We start from the raw sequence: 25,224 nt of genomic DNA on the forward strand, positions 1-25,224 counted from the left end.
TAACTGTCATTAATTCCATTGAATAGAAATATGTTCCATTTGCTGTACACTCAGGAGGCAGGCTTGAACGGTATAAATAGATGAAATCTAAATTATACTGACAGTCCATTAAATGGTAGCAGAAAACCAATAAGGAAAGTGGATTATAATAAAATCATTTGCCAAATGAGAGTGATAGCCCAGGCACTGTGAGTTAGTTTCCAGCGATCACTACAAAGCTCATCTGAAGCATTTCGCTCACCTAGCATTGCTAGGAGCTAGCAGCCTTGCTTGAAATCTTTCCTGCAGGGCATGGCCCTAGCACCTCAGCCAGCGCTTGTTGTCTGCCATATAGGGAGAGCAGAACCCTCTCCCAGGCCTGCCTGTCACCCTCATTTTCCCTGTGAACACAGTGCTGCTGCATTGCTTTCTCAATGCACATCATTTACTTGCTTTCGCCTTTTTTATTTTTCGCATGATACTGGAGATGAATCCGAGGATGGAGTATATGCTGGGTAAATGGCCTACCGCTGAGCTGTGTAGCCAGCAGCTCTGGCCGCCTCCTTCCACACACCTTTCCTTGAGACATTACTGCGTATCCCAGTCTAGTTTTAAAATCGTGATCCTGCTGTTTCCAAGTTAGTGTATTATAGGCGCAGTGTGTCACCAGCCTAGGCCCGTAGTCCATTTTCATTCATAGAGTTAAAGATCTATCAACATTTTGATTAGTAATCAGAACAGTGTAGCTTAATAGTCATTTTTATATCAGAATTTAACTTTTTTATTTGTTTGGGGGCAGCATTGATGTCCGAGGACAGCCTTTGGAAACTGGTCCTCCTCATTCTGAGTGGGCTCTGAACCCCATCCCAGGCTTTACTGCTGAGTCGTCATCTCATTGGCCCTTTGGGATAGAATTTTTTCCTACTGTGTTTTATTGTGAGCCACTGTCTTAGTCAGGACTTCTATTTCTTCACAAACATCATGACCAAGAAGCAAGATCAGGAGGAAAGGGTTTATTCGGCTTACACTTCCACATTGCTGTGGATTACCAAAGGAAGTCAGAACTGGAAATCAAGCAGGTCAGGAAGCAGGAGCTGATGCAGAGGCCATGGAGGGATGTTCCTTACTGGCTTGCTTCCCCTGGCTTGCTCAGCTTCCTCTCTTATAGAACCCAGGACTACCAGCCCAGGCATGGCACCACCCACAATGGACTGGGCCCGCCCCTCTTGATCACTAATTGAGAAAATGCTTTACAGCTGGATCTCATGGAGGCATTTCCTTACTTGTAACTCCTTTCTCTGTGATAACTCCAGCTTGTGTCAAGTTGACACAGAACCAGCCAGTTAAGCCACTGAATTGGGTTAGGATAGTTTGTCTTACAGTGTGCTGCAAGGCAGGGGGTGGGATGGGGCGCACAGGCAGCTGGGGCCTTCTCTAGGTAGGTGGGCTGGCATAACTGTGACCTATTCAGTGGTGCTGCAGATGGAGCCCAGAGCCTCATGAATTCATGCCTGCCAGGCAGGTGCTTTACCACTGAGCTCTCAGTTCCATCACCAATTTTAAAAACAAAATTTTCAAGATTTATTTTATGTATGTATGTATGTATGTATGTATGTATGTATGTATGTATGTATGTATGTATTTATTTATTATATGTAAGTACACCAGAAGAGGGCATCAGATCTCTTTATGGATGGTTGTGAGCCACCATGTGGGTGCTGGGATTTGAACTCAGGATCCTCGGAAGAACAGTCAGTGCTCTTACCTGCTGAGCCATCCCTCCAACCCTAAAATTTCTTTCTTAGATTACACACTTTATTTTTAAGTGTACAAATGCTACAAAATGTAAGGTATAAATTCTGAGACGTTGACTTAACTGGAGTTTAGACTTGGAATTGGCTAGAATACCTTTCATAGTAATGGTCCAGTACAAGTTGTAAGGAACATCTTCAATCATGTGGAGATCAGAGCTTAAATTGCTCTGTTTGGGTAATGCTGGTATTAAGCCATGGTTAATATTTTGAGTGTCATCGTAGTATGCTTTCTGCTAACAAAACAATGCCTCATTTTCTTGTTTTGCTCAGTTTTCACACCCAGTTAGTATATGATTGTTGGAAGGGGAACACTGCAGCAGCTATTTCAAAACACTAGGAGCACTTCCTGACATTGGACAATGATGGTCTGGGCTTGGCCTTTAAACAAGGGAGCAGGGGGAAGGAGGAGACTGTTCCTGCGGATGTATGTGTGTGTAGAGGCCAGAGGGCAGCCTTAGCCGGCGCCCCTGTCTGGTTTGTTTCTGAGATAGGCTCTTGCACTTGCCTTCAAGTAAGCTAGGTTGGCTGGTATCCACCTTCTAGGTGTGGGGTTACAAGGGCACCTCACTGCACCTGGGTTTTGACAAGAGAATTGAACTCTGGTACTTGTGCTTGCAAAGCGAGCATGTTCCCATCTGAGCTGTCTCCCCAGCCCCGTCTGAGAGATTGTGATGTGCTGGAACATTTTGTGATACCTAGAAAAGAGACATGTCTAAATGTGAAAACACTTTAGTGTGTTACAATCCTCTTTCCTTTCTTCTTTACCATGCTCTTCTGTGGCCGTGTAAGACCCCATGGAAGCTTTGCAGCATTGCAGCCTTAGATGGTTCCGTGTATGGATTCAGTTATCACAGAGTTTGTAGATGATGGACATGTTCCACCTGGGTGGGTTTTCCTTCTACGGAGTTTATCAAGATGATGCCATAAAATTTGATGAGGGTTGACAGAGTCAAATCAAAAGCTAAGGAAATGATCGGGAAGGTGTCTCTCCCTTTGAAGCTGTCTACTGTTCCCACACATTGCTACTCTCTTATGTCTAGCAGACAATTGAAAGCCAGCCTCCTCCAGCTGTGACAGAATGTGTCACTTTCTTTTTAGTGTTTGATTAGGGCCTCAGGTAACTCCTAATTCCACTTCTTCCTTCACTTGCTCCTCAGAGAAGCTCCGAGTGTCTGCAGAAATGGATCACATGGTGGAAGCAAACAATGCAGCTGGCGTTGACCGTGCTGTGGATGGTGATGGTAGAGATTGTTTGCTGAGGCCCACAGTGCACCCTTGCTTCTCCTGTGGAATCCAGACACCAGGATTTTAATGTTGCTTCTGACAAGCCTAGCTTCAGGTTCAGGGAGTGAGGCTGTCCCAAGGAGTATAGATAGATCTGCGTGCAGGAGTACACCCCCTACACACACACACACACACACACACACACACACACAGCCTTTTTTCTGTATTGGAATTGGCAAACATTTGTATTAACTAGAGAGATACTTGTGGACTTAATTTTGTAATATTTTACCAGCCCACTGTTACCTTGTTAAATAGTTCTGAGTGTCAGGGATAGAGGAATAGCATGGAAGAGAAATGAAGGAGAACAAAGAAGCCTGAGGGTCAGCTTCCCATGCCCACTGTTGGGCTACCCAGCTGTGTCTCTGAAAAATCTCTTTGTGAGAAAGGCTTTGTTCACAAGGAAGGGCTTTCTATGTGAAATTCTGTTAGAGTGGCACTGCCATTCTTTGCAAGGGGACGAGAGAGTATTTCAGAGATTAATAGGTGGGGACACATTGATGGAGGGAGGAGTCCACATGGGGCAGGGCAGGGACTGAACACTGCCTGTGTATTGTAACACTGCTTACTAAATCCTAATAGGGGGTGAAGTAAGTTATCCGCTCTGCCTGGTGAGGAGACTGTCAGGGTAGACGCTGACAGGTGCCTTGTGGACACAGTGACAGGCTGCCTGATGTGGCAGGCTATGATTTTTACCCTCAAGGAACTTGCTTCCCTGCTCGATTTACATAAACCTGCTGATTTGCTGCTGGTTGGAAAAGCAGAGGCCTTTCTTTGCCTTGAGAATTTGCCTTTGCGTTTGGCTGACTTCCTCCTCAGCTCAGCGAGGGCTCTCTTTGCAGATGGCAGCATTGATTTTTGGACACAAAGCTATGTTGAGGTTATGAGAAACAACCAGCAATATCCCTCCTCAGTATCATCTCCCAGGTCATGGGTTTTGATGCTCCTGGTCACAAGCATTTCAAGTGACACCATGTCACCAAGTGATCTGCTTCTGTGCAGAGGCTCAATGTATAAAACTCAGTACAAACCCCAGTCTCATTTTCAGACATCACTGCTAAGAAAACATTAGTTATCATTTGTTTTTCAGAATAATTGATAGAAGTGGCAATAACCTCATTTTTTCTGGCCCATTTCAGGCATGCTGATTCTAAGATTAAAACAGTGTATATTTGCCCCACAGCAGCTGTTAGTTCATCCTGGTGAATGCCTGCTTTCCTGCAGGTGATTTTGAAAATGTTCATTGTGCGTTTAATGGACTGCATTTTCTCCTTTTAACAACAAAGTAGAGGGGCTTTTAACCTTTAGAACAGACGGCAGCTGCAGTGCTTCTGTTGATGCAGACTTTGTCACTCAGGACCATCAGTTCAGCTGACTGCGCCAGTCTTAGAGCCAGTCCACTCTTAGGTGAGCCATGCTTTCGGGAGCTGCATGACAGTCTTGCCAAATCACTCTGACCTCAGGCATGTACATCCCATCTAGGGATCTGTTGACATTGTTCTTAGCTTTGCCTTTTCAAATTAACTACTTTGGGGCTAGAAATGTAGGCTGGTGCTTGTCTAGCATTTGCAAGGCCCAGATTAGACCCCAGCATCCCAAAAACAGAAGGGTCTACAATAGAGACAGGATAAATGCGAGGCCAGAGAGAAAATACTTGTGATGACTGGCCTCAGTTTACCCTTTTTGGGGGATGGGGTGGAGTAGGATAACAGAAAGGGCAATAAAGGAAAAATTACTTCCTTTAAGATTTGAATTCTAGATTATTTCCTAGAGTGCCTTTGCCTTGCCTTCCCTTCCTTCCTTCCTTCCTTCCTTCCTTCCTTCCTTCCTTCCTTCCTTCCTTCCTTCCTTCCTTCCTTCCTTCCTTCTTTCCTCCCTCCCTCCCTCCCCCTCTCTTTCTTTTTTTCTTTTTCTTTTCTTGGTTTGTTTTTGTTTGTTTGTTTGTTTGTTTTTTGAGGGCATTTGCTTAAGTTGGATCATTTCTGTTTTGTAAAAAGAAAACATTTTCTTTCTTTCTTTCTTTTTTTTTTTTTTTTTTTTTTTTGGTTTGGTTTGGTTTGGTTTCATACTTTATTTTTAAAAGTGTGTTGGTGGTTAAGAGCCTGGCTGCTCTTCCAGGGGACCCGGCTCCAACTCCCAGCACCCACATGGCAGCTTACTACTATGTAACTTTAGTTCCAGGGGACCCAACACATGCAGGTAAAACATCAGCGCCGGTAAAGTAAAAATAAATAAATCATTAAAAATCACTTAAAATGAAAAATACATTAGCTACATCTGGTTAAAGCAGAACATTACCCACTCAGAATGATAAATTTGACTAAGCTTGGAAAAGATTGACTTCTGTGACTCATGATCTTATGTGACCCATGAGTTACTATTCTTTATGCCCACGGACTCTGTTTTGTCGCCAGCTCTGATAGTGGACTTACCTGCCATACATACATGTCTCAGAATACTAAGATTCTGTTACAATATAGCTTCTACAGACACCAGCCTTGTATATTGAAGGTATTATGTAAATTCACAGCTTTGAATCAGTTTGGTTTGCTGTGGTAATTGTTTAAATTGAAAAAAAAAATGTCTTGTGTATGTAGGAAAAGGGCCCTGATAAGTAATTGTGGTAATTCTCCAGGTCAGGCTCCAGGCTGGCCCTCCAGGGGCAGCCTTTCCCTTGGACAGCAGTCTTCAGTCTGCGTGTCAGATCCGATAGGATGAGGAACACCAATGGCAGCAGCCCCCCTTTCTCTTCTCAGCTGTAATAAATACCTTGGTTGTTTAGAGAGAAACATAGTTGTAGAAGAACATAAGTTTTCTCTCCTTTCTCTGGAAAGCTCTTTGGGGTTGAGGGGACTGCAGTGGGTAGAGTTGGTGAAACAGAATCTCAGATAGTTTCGATTACTTTTGGACTCACTGTTTTGTCGAGGCTGACCTTGAACACCTGATCTGCCTGCCTCCATCTCTCAGGTGCTGGAACTCTGTGTGAGCAGGAGCCCCACGCCTGATGATGGAACCTTGTTAGTATGCAAGTCAGTAGTGCTTTACATTCCAGAGTAAGAGGGTCTGGGGTAAAATGGCCCTGTTAATGATAAAGCCTCAGTGTCCCACAGTTGTTACTTATTATGTCAGGCCTGTCTGATTGTGAGCACAGCAGTGGTACTCATTAATCCTTGCTGGACACAGGATTGCTGTTCTGTTTTCAGAGTTCTGGAGATGGTGAGGAGGAGGAAGAGGACAGTGCAGATAATGGGACATTCAGTATTATGAATTGCTAAGGAGCGCTTACCACTCCTTCACAGAGGAGCCACGAGAGTGTATTGTCTCTGCTGCCCCTCAATTAATTGTAAGCTACATATGATCAGAACTGGTAGGGTAAAGAAAGGATAGGGTTGCCACAGACCAGGCCGATGGCTTGGTATTTCTTCTTTTAGAGGATGTATCCTAGGGGAGGAGCTGGATTCTGTGGGAACAGATCTTTGGACCTCACTTATGTTGACGTGTGTTTTTAAGGCAGTGAACAAATAGCTTAATGTCGTCTCTTTTATGGAAGGAGACAGGAAGGAGAAGGTGCCTAGGCTTTGCTCTGTGCTTAGATGATACGTAAGTGCTACCTGGAGAGCTGGACTACCGCGGCTGCATTCAATGGGCTACAACATGGAAATAAAGAATTTTAGGCCTATTTCAAAACTGTATTAAATTTTGAGGCAGATCTGGTGAGATTACAACTCTGTGAGCCATACTGCTGTGCCCAGAGAGAGCTCAGGCTTTTTGTGTAGAGATTTATGCGACTTCTTCTTTGTAACAAACAAGGGGTATGAAGAAAAGGATTAGCCACAGTGGGAAAAGTGTCCTGGAGATGATTAATGTTAGATGGATGCTGCCTAAGTTCAGTAGCAGAGTTAGTTACCATCCTGGACCCTGGGACAAGATGGCATGGCTCAGGGGTGACTCATCCCCAGTCCACACTGGTGCATGCCTTCAGGGGCTCATGGTCTCAGCTGAGAAGGCAGTCGGGATTCCCACACCATCACAGATTCACATTGCTTCTCATTCTGGAATGGCATTGGTGGCTCCTTTATATGTCTGGGCTTTTCATATATATGGAGGTGAAATAAAGGGCTTTGCTTCAGTTGTCAGGAAGCCCTTGTTCTTACAGATGCTCACTCTGAAGGGTTGGGGAGAGGTGTGTGGAGTGGACGCTGCCCCTGTAGGCCTTAGGATCCCACTTCCCAGATTTGGTAACTAGGGAACTTCTTGGTAAATACTTGTCTCTTAACAGGCATTTTAAAAAGCAGCCTTTTTCCTCCAGCTGATATGAATGTCACATTACTTGCTCCAGCACTACCCTGCCCTGTGTGACTGAGGAGCTGCTCTGCTCATCTTCTGAAATGTTTATTTGGTTTACTTCATTCCATAGTTGATTGGCTGCCTTGATTTTCTTTCCAGTCAAGAAATACTTAATAGTAAGTTATCCATAGGCGACTAGAATAGTTTTTATCCTTTTTCATGCTGTGGTGAAAAGGTTGTTGTAGTAACATGTTCAAGTTGGCGTTTTCAAATACCTATTTCCTCCAAGAATACTTACTAAAAATGAATTAGCTTGTGGCAAAGCTGTTTCTCTTTCCAAAGAATGTCTACCTAAAAGATTTTTTATTTGTCTTAAAATGTGTGCCCCCTCTCCCTCCTCCCAGGGCTACAGGAAAGTGCCACATTCCTGTCTTGATGTGTAATCTTGTTTGTTTTTCAAGACAGGGTTTCTCTGTGTAGCCCTGACTATCTTGGAACTCACTCTGTAGACCAGGCTGGTCTCAAACTCAGAGATCCACCGGTCTCTGCCTCCCAAGTGCTGGGATTAAAGGTGTGCGCCACCACTGCCTGACTTGATATATAATCTTTAGTTAAGTAATTCTGTCATCTAAATTTCTCCATCTGGATATGGGTAGTTTTGTAGAGCTTTCTTTCCTTGAACAGAATTGTCTTTTGTTAGGTTTCTTTAAATGATCAGAAGCATGTTCAGAAAGAACCATTACCTTAATGCTACCTATAATTTCATATTTATTACCCAGAGAAAGGTTTTGTTTTCACTATTAAAAGGTACTTCCTTTGTCATTGATGTTTTTATATATTCATTTTTCTAGCTGTTTATTTATGCAGTGGTCTTATAAAGCCTTGCTTTGCTATTTTTTAAAAAACTTCCTTTTTCTTTTAAAGACTGTGTATATATTGAGAGTCGGCGGCCAAACACACCATATTTCATCTGCAGCATCCAAGACTTCAAACTGGTAAGCATTTTCCTATGTTCTGCCTTCTCTCTCCCTCTCCCCCTCCCCACCCCCCACCCCCCCTCTTCTTCACTCCTCTTGTCTCTCCCCTCTCTGTTTAGCTTCTCAGGCTGCCGCTTTTGATGGCTTCTCCAGCACTCCTGTATGATAACCAGTGTGGGGCGGTGCTACCTGCCTCTGGGCTGTGCACTGAAGTAATGTAGCTTGTTTTGTTCACTGTGGTAATGTTTTTCTGCTGTGAAACAACAGTGTTTCTGACGTCTTTACTCCTTTGGTAGCTGTTGTGACAGTCTCAGAGATCCTCTCTAGCTTCTGAAGTGTCCTCTTTGCTTTCTGCTGTTCGTAAGAGCCTGAAGTAAGTTAGTGATTAATAAGTAGAAGATGTAAACTAGATACTGGCTTCTGGGGGTACTGGGGTTTTGCTATGATGGTAGGTATGGACTCTATATCTTGTCCAGTTTTAAGGGTCTCCCAGGAGCAAAATTTGGGAGAAGGGAGTTTAGCCTAGTGTTAAGGCTGTCTGGATAGTGCTCCTGACAAAATCTTTGCTTTTAGACAGTGGGCTTTTAGACACATTTTGGGCTCAGAATAAATCCCTGGGGTGTTTGTAAAACAAACACGCCCAGGCCATGGGAAGTGACACATACATTTAATCCCAGGGCTAAGAGAAAGAGGCAGGTGATTGGATCTCTGGGAGTTCCAGGACAGCCATTGCTACACAGATAGATGACCTTCCCCCGCTGGGGGGGTGGGGGCTTTTTTCCTGGCTTAGTATTTTGTGAATATGTGTCCCTCACACCCATGTGTGTACCTCTTCTTCAAACATTAATATTCTGCTTTTTTCAAAGATTTCTCTTATTTACCAGCAACACAATTAAATGTCACTATTAATGCCTTTGCATCACACAACTAATGTGTAAAATAGTGTTAATATCCTTGTGAACCATCTGAAATGTTTTGTTCTTAGAATGGGATCCTTTTACTTCAAGACTGTGAACCACAGTGCAGAGCAAGCCTAATTAATTCTGTAACTTTCTAGAGAATGTATCCATTTGTATCTGTGGATGCCTTCCTTTTTCAAATATGTCATTAAGTGAGAGTGTTTGTCCTTATACACATTTGTGAAATTTCACTTCAGAGAACTAAGACTGTCTGGTCAAGCAGGGCAGTTGTATGTTTGCTTGTAAGATTTGTTCTTATTAGGCTGCTTACAAGTTCCCTGTCTCTATGCAAAGTGGCCTCACAGCTTTGTCTTTTAAATCAAATGTTTTCTATTTAGTATTCTTGCCAATATGAATTTTTACCATTTTTGGAAATGTTTGTTCTTTGTTATATTTTTCTTTACAAAGATTTTTTTTTACAGATACTGCCTGATACCTGAACTTTGGGAGGTGACCTTGTTTCCAGAAGAGTTTTATTTTGGTAGTGGCTGCAGCTGCTGCTCTTTCTGTGTTTGCTATCTATGTATGTGACTTTGTTGAACCAAGTTCCAGTTCACCGTGGAGAATACATAGCTATGAAATAAAATTATAAAGAGTCACATCAGATTCTGAAGATTCTGAGCCCCTTTGTGTGCTCTCTCTCTGTGTCTGTCTGTCTGTCTGTCTCTCTCTCTGTCTCTCCCCCCCTCTCTCTGTGTATGTGTGTGTGTGTGTGTGTGTGTGTGCGCGTGTGCATGTGCTCACCTTCATTTTTGAATAGCATCTCCTACAGAAATAAATGTTGATTACAGGCTGATAGTGGCTGTTCTGGGCAGAGATTCCTGCTGGGGCATGGTAATTGTTCAGGGTATTAACAGCAGTAAAAACGGAAGCTTCTGTTGTCGATATTAAACATTAGTGCTGACTGCAAAAGCACATGGGATATAGAGTGCAGCATGTTTCGGTTCCTTTTAAAACCACACAGTCTCTCCTGTGTTTCTCTTTGAGATTCTGTGTTCATTGTCGTGTAAGAATGTTAGAGATGATGAAATATATGCTCCTGGGAGAAACAGCAGTTTTCCTCCTTCCTCAGTTCTGTGTATTTCTTAGGAAAAGATTGTAAGAGGTGAGTACAATCATGACTTCTTCCCCTGGCTTACTCAAGCTGTAGGGGAAATAGGCAAGCCGTGGAAAATATTTTTTTCTTTCTTAGAAGAATTTAAAAAGAGAAGAGATTGAAGTTGATTTTGTTCAAACAAGCAACATGGCAAAACAGAATCATGAAAAATACCTTTAAAAAATAATTAGCTTTGAAGTATTGCATAACGTGATATTTTTCTCCTTTGGTTTGGGCTTTTACTAAGAGATGTGCTCCCTCAGCATAACAGTGTCTGTACTGTGGTAGGGTTTAGAGTATAAATAAGGTGTGTGCTGAGATTGTAGGAGTGCTGTGTGATGCTCTTCTGGTAAAGACAGTAAAGCCAGTGAATCTCGATATGGGATGAAAGTCGTGTACTAGTCAATTAGACCAGAATAATTGTGTGTTGAATTCTGAAAGCTTTGGGTAGTGTTTTATGAGTTAGTTCACTGTGTGAAGGAAGGGAAGTGTTTGGACTTTGTGTGGAGACCTGGTTTGTTTTCTTGGCTGACTTTGGTGTTTCTCCAGAGTGTGGTATAAGAGCATGCCAGGCTATGTAAATAGCCTCTTCCTTCATTCTCATTAATGTCCAAATTAGTATGAGTTTTGTGATAATCTTGTCTATGGGCTGAGCTCTGTGGCCCCTGCTTTAGCAAATGTTACATTGTCAGAACACATGAGGCTCTGCCATCCACACTGCCAGGTAAATTGACAGCCCGCACTCTCACAGAGCTCGACAGAGGCCATGGTGGGGCAGAGCAGCAGGTTCTTACCCAAGCCAGGTCTTTGAAGTTTAGTGCCCCCCCCCCCCAACACACACACATTGTGTTTGGTTTGAGAACAAACAGGATTATTAAGGAAAAGTGAGAACTCCCAAGCATGGAGAGTGGGAGAGGCTCCAAGGGAGAAATACTCCGAAGGCAGCATTTTCAAGGGAGGTAAATTTATGTGTTCTTTGGGGAAACATTGATTCTTTTATGCTGTATTGTATAATTAACTTATTTCCAAGCCAAGAAAACTAGTCTTGTTTAAATATGTGAATTAGAGTTGTTCATGGAAGAACTTAGACAAAAGTGGGAATTCAAGCAAAAGCGGTAAAATGGACAGCATGTACTGGCTTAGAGGCAGGAGGAAAGGCAATCAGTTAAATAAAGATGCTTCGCACCATAGTTTTCAGAACAGATTTTTACCAGTGAATTCTTCCTTGGAAAACTGATGATGGTGATAGGACTGTAGGTCTCTGTTGACCTGGCCTGGAAATAATTAATTTCTCTGTAACAATTTAGAATCGGGGAAAGTGAGGCCACTATGCTAGTCAGCAGAGGGGTAGAACTGAAAGGGTGAATCAGGAATTGCATCTGTGATAGTAAAGTTGGAGTCAGCATGGGCAAGCCAGCTTGCACAGGCAGATGAGAACAGAAGGCCTGTGGTGCAGTACAGCCGCTTTTACCATGGTCTCCCAAGACTCGCTCCTTCCCACTTGGTTCCAGATTATTCTCTTCTGGAAAGGGTTGGTCTACTTGGGCTAGATTGAATAAGAACCTGGAACAACATCTTCAACTCTTCTGTTTCCCTTCCAGAGGGTTCCAAGGTCACTTTATGTGGTCTATTCTGGTTGTTTTGTTCTTGATCATCAAGGTGTACTTTATCCCAGAATGCAGTTAGGAACTCTCATGATCAGCCCTCCCACTAATGCATGTTGGAAACGTGTTCTTTGTTAGCCCAACTAAGGGCACTGAAGAAGTACAAAACACCGTTTCTACCTTCAGCAACCTTACATTCTAATTGTAGAATTTTCGGTGTTATTAATCATCAGCCATTTTTGGAGAACACCAGATAGGATTGATAGAGAGGAAGACATAACTTTTTTGTTCTGAAAGAACATTTGTTTTTAGGAAAAATATTAATATTCTATAATCTCAAGTCCTAAGTATTAGTGAAATAATTTCTACCTAGAAATAATTGTGGATTCTAAGAGGTTAACAGTGCATTGCTGGAGTGAGTTTTGACTCCTCATACAGTACGGAGGAGTTCCTGTTGCACTGACTACCAGGTGTTTGTTTATTCCTAGAGTAGTATTCGAGATGCTCTGCTAATTCTGATGGGACTTCTGTGTGAATTCTTGTTGCCATCATCTATATATTAGAAAAAAGTGTGGTGTGGGTTTCCCAAGATTGGGTAATTGTAGGACTATTTATAACAAAGTCTCTAGGAAGGATTTATAATTATTGCAGAGAATACTTTATATTGATTGATACATTGATTCATTGTAAAAGTGGAAAACTCATTTTTAAGATTAAGATTAAGCCTTGTCTAAGTATGCCTTTCCATCATCAACAGTATTCCAGTGCTTGTTCATTGAGAGGCCTGAACTGCAGGTAGAAGAGCTGTTCAGGCTCCGTATACCAACAGCAGCCACTCTCATGGCTCTGGTTGTGGGACAGCCTTGGACTGCCAGCCACTAGTCACCCTAGCTCGTTTCACCCCTGCTGTGTGTTTCCTTGTTATGTCTGAGCTGCTTGGGAGCTAGGATTGAAATTTCTCTTTGAGCTCTCGTACCCAGAAGTCACTCTAAAAGTTTGTTATCTCCCATAGTTCTTGTAGCCCTGGCTGTCCTGGAACTCACTCTGTAGGTCAGGCTGGCCTCAAACTCAGAAATCCACCTGCCTTTGCCTCCCAAGTGCTGGGATTAAAGGCGTGCGCCACCACTGCCTGGCATCTCCCATAGTTGTTGATTCCTGAGTCCTGTGAAAATACAGCAGAAGAATTTGTCATTAGCCAAGGGTCTGCATATCAATGACTTGTCAGGCTCATGTACTGTATACAGCTGTTTGAGTGTTATTTGGCTGTTTGGTTGTAGCATAGAATATACAATGCATGGGCATCTAGGAAATGGTTACTCATTGTAGTGGTAGGTCACTATCGAATTAGAGACTTTTCAGTGAGATGGGGTGGGAAATCTTCATCAACTTGAGCTTGTGTAATTAAAAAATAGGGGTATGTTAGTCTGGGGCTGAGATGAGTGTTGGTAGACTGAGTAGGTTGGTAGTTTTGACTTCAGGTTGAATTTTGACTTCAGGTTTTCTGATTCCCATCTCTGTTCTATTAGTTGCTGTCTTTGGTGATCTTAGTTGGGATACATATATACCTTGCTTGTGACCTTGCAAGTAGGTCATATTTAGATTGGAAAATCAAGCATACAAATTGTCTATGATAGGGTCTGCCCTCTCAAATATTGGTGTTTCTGACATTACTTTTCTCCTTATGATGTGATTTGTTTTCCTTATTTGTTTAAAAAATTGTTATATAGTAATTGTACATAGATAAAGAAATATAAAGAAAATGAATTGGTGCCAAACTGATCTTCTAGAGGCCATACCTTTTTTTCTTTTTTCTTTTTCTTTATTTTTGGTTTTTTTCGAGACAGGGTTTCTCTGTAGCTCTGGCTATCTTGGAACTCACTCTGTAGACCAGGCCAGCCTCGAACTCAGAAATCTGCCTGCCTCTACCTCCCAAGTGCTGGGATTAAAGGTGTGTACCACCACTGTCTGGCAGCCATACCTGTTTTAAGTTATCTGTCCTTGTTTTTTTAATATTTTTAAAAGTCCTTAGAGATTGGGTTTCTTATACTGCTACCAAGATGTACAGGGATGAAATCTTAGCACATGTGTTTTGGAGTCAAGAGATCTGAGTTAGAATGAAATCCTCTTGTATGGAGTTGGGTGCAAATAGTCAGAGGCTATTGGCTGGGGTAGGGCTGTTGGCTGCCCACACAGTTTTTTAGTTACAGAGATCTTAGATTTATTTTATTCAGTTACCACACTATTTTTATAATATGTGAATGTCAATTTAGAAATGGACAGAGAAGTATCTACCTAAGTAAAAATCAAAATGAAGCTTTGGGAGTAAATGTCAGAGCTCAAACTTCATTTCCTCATCCCCCAGATGTCTCTTTGCGCTGTCAACAATGGGCAGGACAGGCTATTTGGAGTAAAAGTTTTAATGGTTCATAATTACTTCAAAGCTGGATAATTCATTTTTTCCTAATTTAGTTGGATTTTAGGATTTTCAAGAAGTATTTGAAGTTTTGCTTAGTATGTGTTTATTTAAAATATTTACTTCTAAATATAATTTACTGAACATGTTATTTACATGAAAATTTTCAGAGTGGAAAACTGCATATTCTGGTTTTTCTCAAGGGGCTTGTAAAGTTAGAGGCAATATTTTGAGATGTTTACTGTGTAAGAATATTGCTGAAATCTTGTTCAAACAAGATTCCTTATAACTGGAAATTTACAATTTTTTGTATGTTTGGATCTTTGTATTAATGAGCATCTCAAGTAGTGTCAGAAAAAATTTACTGAGAAAATTAAGACTCAGATATCTGTGTTTTCTGACTTATATGAACAATAATTTGTCATTAAAAGACTGGTTTTTCTTACATGCTTAGAATGTTGTAATTGCTTGAATTGTTTATATATTTAAAACAATGCAAAGTATTGAGAATTGCTCTTCTAGGTTTTAAAAAGTTGAAACTCATAATTTGAATGGAGGATTTGATGCTTCAATTTGAATTCTGGTTAATTGAATTCCTGACAGAAGAGATTTAACTAGATAGTCTGATTTATTTTTTGTTTATTGTGGGAAAAATGCTGAATGCACTACACCCTGGACCATATCATACACAGTCACATGTTCTACTTAGACTTTCCTGTGCCCTGGAGTCATGGAGAGTATGGCTCCTAATGTCATCTATTGAGGTGTGGTAGAAAGGAGAGACTCCACAGAGAATGGGTTTTAAAAAACTACATGTAGCAAGGCACTGACAATGTAATAGTCAAGCTTGCTTGATTAATTCTTAAATAACTGTATACAACAGGTTCTTATAAGTATTTGAATCTTGTGGAATTTCCTTTTAAAGTTCACTTAGCATCACATGAAATTGGAGAAGTTGGGCCTTTATATGCCATGTGTGCTTGACTGTCTGAAAGGTGGAGCTTGGCACTCTGTCTGAGGTGACTCCTGTGCTTAAGGGACAGTACTGGCTTTCAGAAGTTGCTCTTTATCCTTCTGCTGGTTTCAGGGTTGCTTTTTAAAAAGACTTCTAGTACATGCTAAACTGATTTGAAGGGGGTGGTATCTGTTTAACCTTGACTGTCCTGGAACTTGAATTTGTAGACCAGGCTGGCCTCAAACTCACAGAGATCCACCTGCCTCTGTCTCCCAAAGGCTGGGATTGAAGGGTGTGCTATGGGAGGTGGGGGTGGGTGGGTGGGTAGGGGTGTTTGTTTTGTTGTTGTTACTGGAAGAAATGGCTTTCTTTAACTTGATAGGGTTTGTCTGTTAGTTATTCTCCTCTTTGGGACATTTACAGGAAACTAAAACTTATTTCAATACACTCTGTTTTCCTGTTTTAAGCTGTTGTCTATCCTTCAGCGTTACAGAATTAGACAAGGAACTGCCAGGATTTCTCTGGCCACCACTTGGGTGTTTTCTGCTGAGAAGTGCACACCTCACGCTTCCAGCGTCTCTCCACAGAAGGTCTTCTGAAAGCCCAGTGTGTCTGTCTGCTCATGGTTCTCCCCCGTGTATCAGATGCCTTGGAATGTTGCTTCTTATGATGAGCCAAGCATGCCACTGTGCCTGTGCTTTGGCACCATGTTACATCTTAACTTGGTTATTCTGAGGGGCACACACCATACGCTTAAGATGGACTCAGGTTAAAATACAGAGCCAGAAGGGTCTTAACAGGAGTTCGTACTGAAATCAGAAAGCAGCTTTGGCTAAAGTGAGAAGGTTGCCTCCACTGCAGGAACAAATTTTCAGTGGCTCCCTGCTCTTTACGGATCCTTGCAGACAACTGCTTGTGTGCTGAGTGCCCCCAGGAACCAGGATGGAGGTGTTGGGCACCTTAACTTAAAACTGTTTTCTCTTTTAGGTCCACAACTCCCAGGCCTGTTGCAGATCTCCAGCTCCTGCTTTGTGTGACCCCCCAGCATGCTCTCTGCCGGTGGCATCACAGCCACCACAGCACCTTTCTGAAGCCGGGAGAGGGCCTGTAGGGGTAAGGAGAATCCCGTTTTTAAAAGCTATCAGTATTTTATATCCCATAGGGTATAAAATAGGATATTACCTCCCTTCCCAGAGCCCCTTTAAAAATGTGCTGTATGCTATGTGTTTTTAAAAGAGTAATAAGTACATGCACAGAGGAAGCACAATACGGGACTTGCCTTACCCCTCTAGGACAGTCCCAGAAGTTAGTGGGGTTTGGTGGGGAGGGTATTTTGGCACCAGCAGAGAGCATGCTGGGCTGCTGCAAGGAGCAGGAGCTGGCAATCAGCAGCGAGTATGGATGTTGACAACTGAGATGGGGGAAAGGGGGTAAGTTTAAGTCCAAGCATGGAGTGTGTCTTTCCCAAGGCTCATTTGGGACTCCAGGCCCACAGATCTAAGCTTTATGGCCGCTGCCCTCTTCAGGGGCACATCGTAGGAGGCTGTTTACATAGTGAGGCTTTTCTTTAGTACTAGTCAAGAAGCCCTTGAGTGGCTGGGGCTGCGCATGGCTCTGCATCTCATGAATGTACCCTGATGATCCCTCTGTGACTTGAGGAGCAGAGTAGATGCCTGAGACGCAGCAGGATTCGCGGTGGTTCCCAGGAGGGCTTTTTTAAGTGCTGTCGCTTCCCATCTGCGGACGGTGTGCACACTTGGCTTCCTTGTTCCTCCTTTTTGGAGGACTTTAATGCTGACTTTTCTAGAAGACGGGTGTTTATTGTTTTGACTGGAGTACCCAAGACTATCACTAAAGAAGCTCAATTAGACTGAACTAGAAAACAGTGCAGGAGGGTGGTCATCTCACATATACATGGATAGTACCAAATACTGTCAATATGCGAGCAGTTATTTAGGTCAGTACAGGGTTACTGTCCTGTCAGTAAGAAAAGAGCTCTCTGTGCAACTTATAGCATGTGGGCGTGTTTTGTGAGGAGGATTAGAATCCAGGAGCTGTACATTTTTGACATGTCAGTATGATACAGGTAGACACAACATGTATGCATCGTAAAAACAGTGTAGAGAATGTGCTGGTTACTCTTGTGAGAAGATGCAGGGTATCACAGAGAGCACATGTAAGTGGTGCAGGGGTAGAGATGAAGGTGTGAAATACGGCTAAGGTCTCAGAAGATTAGAGGCTGCACTAGGTAGGATTTTGATGACATGGGCAGGAGAGAGCTTCTGAAGCTTTAGAAACGAATCCATATGAGCTCTCAGAAGCCATTGTTTCAAATATTCACTTCTTAAGGGTATGCAGTGTATGAAAGGGAATGCTAGCTGGGGGAATAGGGCTGTCCTTGTGTACAATGAAGAGCACATCTATAGAGATTGCTGTTGATAATTAAAATGATCTGGGTGTGGCTGCGCATGCCTGAGGTCTTCATATGGGAAGGCTGAAACAGAATGGTTTTTAGTAAGGCTGTAGAGAAGACTTGTTTAACACTCCTCCGTCCCCACCTCACAAGTGTAACAGAACCATGAGGAATGCTTAAAACAACACTGCCAGTTTAAGTGGTGGCTGAAATTACTAGGGAATCAGATCTACCAAAAAGGATTCATATAGAAGCTTTGGACTTCTTTCGATAATGCACACACACACAGTGGACCTGCTATAGTGGGTAAAGTCCTTAGAGCCAGAAAATTTACATCTTAAGGGAGAAAAAAAATCAATGTCATTCTGACTGCTAACTTGTGAAACTTCAGTCTTAGACATACTGTTCTTTTATATATCTGAGAAATAATGGCAAATCTTTAGGCTGATTTGTTCTAATCAATGGGATGTTAGTTTAGACACTTTTATTTACTGTGGTACTCATCAGGATATGCTGAATGGATTTTAAATTTGCCCGTTTTACACTGATTTTTAGTAAACCTTTTATATTAGCCTTAGTGATGATCAGTATTGCTGTTTTTTTGCATCTACTGAGTATTTAAGTAAATTCCTTATTAGTTGAGTCCTTGGATGGCTTTATCAGTGTAGATTGGAGAAGAGTCGATATGATGATCAGTCTTCCTTGAGTCAGACGCTGCTGCATAAGACTAATTGTATTGATTGTTCTTTAATGGTGTTTCGTGCTGCCAAAGTCATTCTTGCTGGATCCAGTTGGCAGAACCCTCATCCTCATGTGGAGCCCCCATAAATTGTGCAGGCACACAGATCTAGTCTAGTGTAGTGAGAGAGCTGCTAAGAAAGAAAATTGATTACAGGGTTGTTGACGATGTCATTAATGTTCCTTCTCATGATGCACCAGGCGTCTTTGCTAACAGTCTATTTTTGTTATTTAGTTTTACAGGATAGCATTCATTGCATCGTGATTTAGCTTTCTCTGCATATGCAGCAAGAAGCTGATGCACAGCAGAGTGTGGGGTTTTCAGTCCCTGCTCAGTGAGGGACCGCTGGGCCAGAGCACGGCTCCTTTGTGTTAGGTTCTTGTCTTTCCACCACCCCATGCTACTTTCCTTGATCTCTTAGGGATGTTCTGAAAGACATGTTACTGTGTCTGTTGCTGTGAGAAAACACTCGAATCAAACATTGTGAGGAAGGCTCACGTGAGAGTGTCCTTCATTGTAGTTAGAAAGTCAGGATCACAGGAGCAGTGAGGGGTGAATGCCATGCCCAGCTAGCTTCCCGTGTCTGCAGTCAGGGACTGGAGCCCATGCAGTGCTGTTGCCTGCATTCAGAGTTATCTTCTTGTTTCAATTATCCTAATCTAGATAGTCACTCACCGACATCCCAGAGGTGTCGAGGTGATCTTCAGGTTGACAATCGTCATTAACTGTTGCAGGGTTCATATGATCCTGTATACCATTTATTATATTATATTATATTATATTATATTATATTATATTATATTATATTATATTATATTATATTATATTGTTGAGACTAGGCCCAGGCTGTTGCTTCTTAAGTCTTGAGCTCAAGTCATCCTTCCTCTCAGCCTCCTAGTTAGCTTTGACTAGAGGCACATACCAACATGCTAAGCTCACTGTTTTTTTTTTTTTTTTTTTTTGTTTTGTTTTGTTTTGTTTTTTTAAGGTTACATACTATTTTTATTTGTGTGCATATACATGAGTGTGTATATGTGCACAGAGGTTGTCAGGGCTTCTGAAGGCGGAGTTACAGATGACATGCCTACTGTGGGTGCTGGGACCTGAACTCCAGCCTTGTTTTTTAGAACAAGCTCTTTTAACCCTGTGCCATTTCTCCAGTCCAAGAACCAAGAATGTTCTGCTTGCTGTCTAACCTTTGGTGGTTTGTTGTGTCGTCTGGGTCATTGACTCTAGTCCTAGTTCTTTTCAGGCGTGTTATAGCCTGCTCAGCCTGGAAATGTCGGTGCTCATGTCATGTGAGAGTGTAGTGTTGGTTTCTTAGATTAACTTCTTCTTGTCAGCAATATGGATTAGTCTACTTTAATCCTTTATTTTTGTTACTTGTTTACACTGGAAAAGTGTTGATTTGCCATTTTTAAAGCAATGGCAATAGATTTTACTTGACAATTTAGAGACAGTGTTTAAAGAAGGCCTGTGGAAATCATAAGGGAGATTTCTCCAGACAGCTTTATGTTGATTGATGGTTACAAAGCCTACCAGCTTTATAGGGGACAAAAACTCTTCTTAAATTTTTTTGTCTAATGAGTTCAGTAGCATGTCTGGAAGCATTTGTAGAGTTGTGCTTGATAGAAATGGGGTTTCTGGCTGGCGGGTGGGGATGCCTTTAATCCCTGTACTCCCAGAGGCAAAGGCAGGAAGATCTCTGAGTTTGAGACCAGCCTGGTTTATAGAGGTAGTTCTAGGATAGCCCAGGCTATACAGAGAAATCCTGTCTCAAACAAATCACAACAATAACAACAACAAAAAAAAAAGAAGAAGAAGAAGAAGAAGAAATGGCATTCTGGCAGTGCGGGAAGAGTTGTGTGTTTTCAGTTCTCTGGAGCCTGAATGCTTTTTCTCCACAGCACTGTAATAGCTTTCTTGCAAGTTTATAGATGGTAAGCTCAGTGTGTAGTTTTGTAACATGCAGAAAAGAGCCTGAGTCTTTCCTCTCTTCCCTTGCTGTGCTGGGTTCTGGGCCCCCTTTCCTTGGCAGTGGACGATCCTCCCTCAGATCTTCTTCAGTTTTGCTTGCCATCCTGGGCCTTGTCCTCTGCCCAGCTGCTGCATCTTAGTTCTCTCTGCAGGGAGCCATTGGGTGGGGCTCACTTGTGGTTTTCATTTGAAGTGATTCCCCCATAGCAGTTAAAATCACACATTTCACTCTTGATACTGTAGTATTGACTTAGTCTTGTTGGTAGTACTTTGTTCTGTAATCACATGACTTTATTTCTTTGAGCCTCAGTTTGTTTATTTGTGAAGCTGCAGCAGCAGCAGTGATGATGGTGATGATGGTGAAGAATTCAGTAGTCCTAGAGTCAGCCCCAGGGATCGGTATCTTTCCCAGGAGCACCCCAAAGGATTCTGGGAATGTGGGTTGATAACCAGCCAACTGAAGTACAACCTCAAGCATATCACAGGTAGAAAGCCGTTGTTTCTGAGATGGCTGCAGATGTAAACTCTGTAATAGGGTGCTTGTCTAAGTCTGCCCCAGTCCTGCCAGAAGAATTGCTGGTTTGCTTCTATAACTTCCCCAGCATTTAAAATAGGTGCAATCTCTGTGCTTACACCCCTCATACAGTTGTGAAGGGCAATTTATAAGTTAATTTAAAATCAAACTTCAAATTAAAAGAATCCTCAGTACCAATATTAATTCAGTTAGGGTGGCTGATTTATTTCTGAAGTAAATAGTTGCCTGTGATATACGGATGGCTTTTAGCCAAGCTATTGGGCACATGCCCACATCATGTGCAAACCACACTGTCCCGGTGAGGGGCGGGCTCCATTGCTCTTTTTGTTGCTGTCACTGGGTTCAGTTGTATGAAGTGATTTGGCCTTTGCCTGCCACAGTGTGCTGCTGTGAGGTCAGCTAGCCTTTGACTTCTCCTGTGTGCAAACTTTATTCTCCAACCTTCCTTCCCTCGCTCCCTCGCCCTTTTTGGTGAAATAGGGTCTTTCTCTGGCTGCCTTGGCTGTATAGATCAGGCTAGCCTCAAATTCACAGAGATCTGCTGCCTTTGCCTCCCAAAGGCTGGCATCAGAGGCATGTACCACCAAGCTCAGCCATGTGAGGTTTATTTATAGTCAAATTCCTGTAGGTTTTGTTCTTTGCTTTTTAATTCAGACAAGGTCTTACTATGTTGCTCTGGCTGTCCTAGAACTCACTCTATAAACCAGGCTGGCCTCAAACTCACAGAAATTCATCCATCTGCCTCTGCCTGCTTCCCAAGTGCTGGGATTAACGGTGTGTGTTCCAATATGCCAAGATATCATCACCTTTTTTTAAATTTAATTTAATTTAATTTAATTTAATTTTTTTTGCTTTGCTTTTCATGACAGGGTTTCTTCCTGGAGCAGTGACTGTCCTTGATTTGTAGAGCAGGCTGGCCTTGAACTCAGATCCACTTGCCTCTGCCTCCTGAGGGCTAAGATTAAAGGCTTGCGCCACCACACCCAGCTTAAGATCACATTCTTAATAGCTCCGAACTTTTTGAGTTGATAACTCCAAAATATTAATTTGTTGAATAATTGAAGATTCACTTTAAAGTGACAGCAGTTCCTTCACCCCACCCCAAATATTGAGCATTGGCTGTCCCTGACATGAGGTGACTTGGCTGCTCCATATTGTCTCCTTAGCTGGGTTGAGAGAAACTTGCGCTTTATAGCTATAACTTTGGTTGTTGAGAGACTGAGTTGAGTGTCTGTTCCACTTACAAGATCCAATAAGAAAGCACATTGTTTTACACAGTTGAGTAAGGTTTTTGTCTTTATGTGGTACTGAAACTGTTTCCATAACGATGGTCAGTCTTGTGTTAACAATTCAAGCAGAATTCAAGCTGGGAATGAACCACATGTCTCCAGTATAATTACAGACATTTGTAAGAGAAGGGGGAAACAGGTGATCTTTGACAGACATATTTAATCTGTAGAAATTGAAACAGTATTATGGCTACAGTTGCTCAAGTAGGAAGACAAACACAGGAGGCCAAGGAGTCTATAGAGAGGGATGAAAAATGGCAGAGAATTCAGGCTACTGGTTTTGAGAAATTGTGTGTCAGGAAGGTGCTGTGGTTAAATTCTTGATGTTGTCACTGAGCTGTGAGGCTGAAGATAAAACATCCTCCTTCTGCTGAGAACAGAAATCAGTGCCCACTTGGGCTGTGCTGTTATCAAGGGCTCCCTCCCAGTGTTTCCTTCTGTGGGATTTGCCTGGGCTGGTGATTTGCCTGTGGTGTAGGGAGATTTGTGAGGCACTTTGTATTAGAATCAGCCAGAGAATCCCTTTGGACAATTAATTCCCTTCCACTTCACCATGCTCTTGAACAGATTTATAATTTTCTTTTGTCTAAATGTCTGTGTATATTCATTCCTTAACTACTCCCACCCCTTGCTTATCTTTGTTTTCTGTTTTTTCAGCTGTTGATGCCTAGCTGACAGATTACTTCATTGATACCCTTTACAAGCACTGCACACTTCATTACCCTGCAATTCTGTTTAAACTGTGTTTAATTGTAAATTCTTGCCTAGTGATGCAAATTAAGTAGAAAGCCAGGTTGGGGCTGGGCGGTGGTGGCTCACGCCTGTAATCCCAGCACTCTGGGAGGCAGAAGCAGGCGGATTTCTGAGTTCGAGAACAGCCAGGGCTACACAGAGAAACCCTGTCTCGAAAAAACCAAAAAAAAAAAAAAAAAAAAAGAAAGGCAGGTTGGCTAGACCTGGTGGCTTGGGCTTGTGTTATCAGCTGCTTGAAGGCTCAGGCCTGGCCTGGGAACTAAAGAGGGGTGCTGTAATAAGAAAGACGCCTGCTCAAATGTGCTTGGCCGCAGTATCTACTTGGGGAACTTAGAATCCTTTCTCTGTAAAGGGAGATAAAATGGCTTCAATGTTTCAAACTGATGTGTTGTAATGATCATAGTTTTTGGTGGAGGTAGCATTGTTGCTGAGGGAAGGTGTTTTTTGTTTTAACCCTTCAATGGCAAGGCTGAGTTAGACATTTCCAGCAGAACCAGGAGTCAAGGCCAAGCCCAGTGCAAAAGCAAGAGGTGGCTACCTTAGCTAACTGCTCAGAGTTCAAAGTCTGTCTCTGCCGTACGCAAGAGCTGGTTGAGGGGGAAGCAGAAAGAGAGAGAGAGCGTTGGAATGTGCTTATCCAGAGAAGTGGCAATGGCCTGTGTGCACGACATCCTGCCTGGTGTGTGCAGCACCTTAGGGAGGCTGTGGTGTTTGGGGGATCTGAGGTTTCCCTGGACACCGTGACCTTAGCTGGCTTTGTGTGAACAGTGTATCTTGTAACATTGCCAGGCGCATTCCTAGCTAGTGTCCTATGCTGCCTCACACTGGAGGGTTGGGGATGCCCATTGGGTCTGTCTATTGCCTCGGTGGGTTTCCTGTTATCTCTTGTGTGCTGCAAGTCCACATGGTCTACCTGCATTGTGAGTTAGTTATTTTCTCCGCCAGCCTGGCTTTAGAATGTGGATGTGTTTCAGTTGGTGGAGTCAGTACAAGCCAGGTGATTGTTCAGGTGGGGGAATACAGCAGGCTGTACATCTTGTCCTAGTCATTTAGAGCGCACATTTAAAATGTTCAACCTGCTTTGTTGGACTGTTGTAATGGCAGTTGGAGTTCTTTTTTTTTTTTTAAAGATTTATTTATTATTATATCTAAGTATACTGTAGCTATCTTGAGGGCATCAGATCTCTTTACGGTTGCTGGGATTTGAACTCCGGACCTCTGGACGAGCAGTCAGTGCTCTTAACTGCTGAGCCATCTCTCCAACCCCCTGGAGTTCTTATAAACATATTATTTTAACTGGATAGATACATCACCCATTCACAATTACAGAGGACTGAGAGCAAGGCATTAGGTGGCCCTATTTACTACTTGGATGAAGTAGGACTTCCTCTGCTTGTTCTTAAGGAAATAGAATTACCTTCATGGTATCAGAGCAAGAAGTTGAGTTTTCTAGAAGAGGACCTGGAATATTTTTTATTGCATTGGCTTTTTGTTTGAATTATAATGTCAGAGAACTGGGTAAACAAAAGTGAACAATTGTTTTTCAGAATTGCAGTGTCCAATTAAAAGTATACTTCATTATGAATTAAATGGTTAAGTGCTTGCTGTTTTAATCCCTGCTTGGAATAGTAGGAGGTGAACCACAGTTCACGTCCGCCTTTATGGACTCATGCCTCAGGCACTGGCCTTGGTAATGCTTGTGGTCTCGGGTGGCCGAGGTTGACTTTTCATTGCAGTCCTGCGTGCACTTGCGCACTGCCTGCATTGAGGTCAGCTCCGCTTCCATTGCGTGTCACCTGGTGTTTGTCTCTCTAGCGGGAATTCCTTTTCTGACTCACACTGGGTTTTTTTCTGGGGACTGAACCCAGGATCCCGTGTGGGCTAGGCAACTGCTCTACTCTATGGCGGAACCAGCTACATCACAAGTCCTTCTGGTTCCCTCAAGGAGAGGGACAAGGCCAGTGCAGTTCCCTAGGTCATGCCATGTTGACTTGTATCTGACATACCGACTGAGGATCTTTTTGTACCTGGGGCAATTCTTTTCAAGCCAGTTTTCGGTCTCCTGAAGTGAAGCTGTATTCCTGCATCCAGCTGCTTGCTGCCCCGCTAGAGAGAGCTGCCATGCTCTGTGTAGACATCCAGTGATGGTT

The 25,224-nt window shown here is 42.6% G+C and overlaps 1 protein-coding gene across 10 annotated transcripts in view; it reads left to right on the plus strand.

Annotated features, from left to right (window-relative positions):
* Rere (arginine-glutamic acid dipeptide repeats) overlaps positions 1 to 25,224 on the plus strand; it is a 332,839-nt gene that overhangs the window by 143,115 nt on the left and 164,500 nt on the right. For 8 of the 10 annotated variants that reach the window (XM_052178233.1, XM_052178237.1, XM_052178236.1 and 5 more), the window contains exons 3-4: positions 8,289 to 8,359; positions 16,356 to 16,481. In XM_052178233.1, the coding sequence (XP_052034193.1) occupies positions 8,289 to 8,359; positions 16,356 to 16,481 (197 nt within the window). Of the gene's footprint in view, positions 1 to 8,288; positions 8,360 to 10,386; positions 10,406 to 16,355; positions 16,482 to 25,224 lie in introns of those variants that run through there. The other 2 variants (XM_052178243.1, XM_052178242.1) reach the window with 2 other exon arrangements.

The sequence above is a fragment of the Apodemus sylvaticus genome, chromosome 3, assembly GCF_947179515.1.
Source record: "Apodemus sylvaticus chromosome 3, mApoSyl1.1, whole genome shotgun sequence".
Lineage (NCBI taxonomy): Eukaryota > Metazoa > Chordata > Mammalia > Rodentia > Muridae > Apodemus > Apodemus sylvaticus.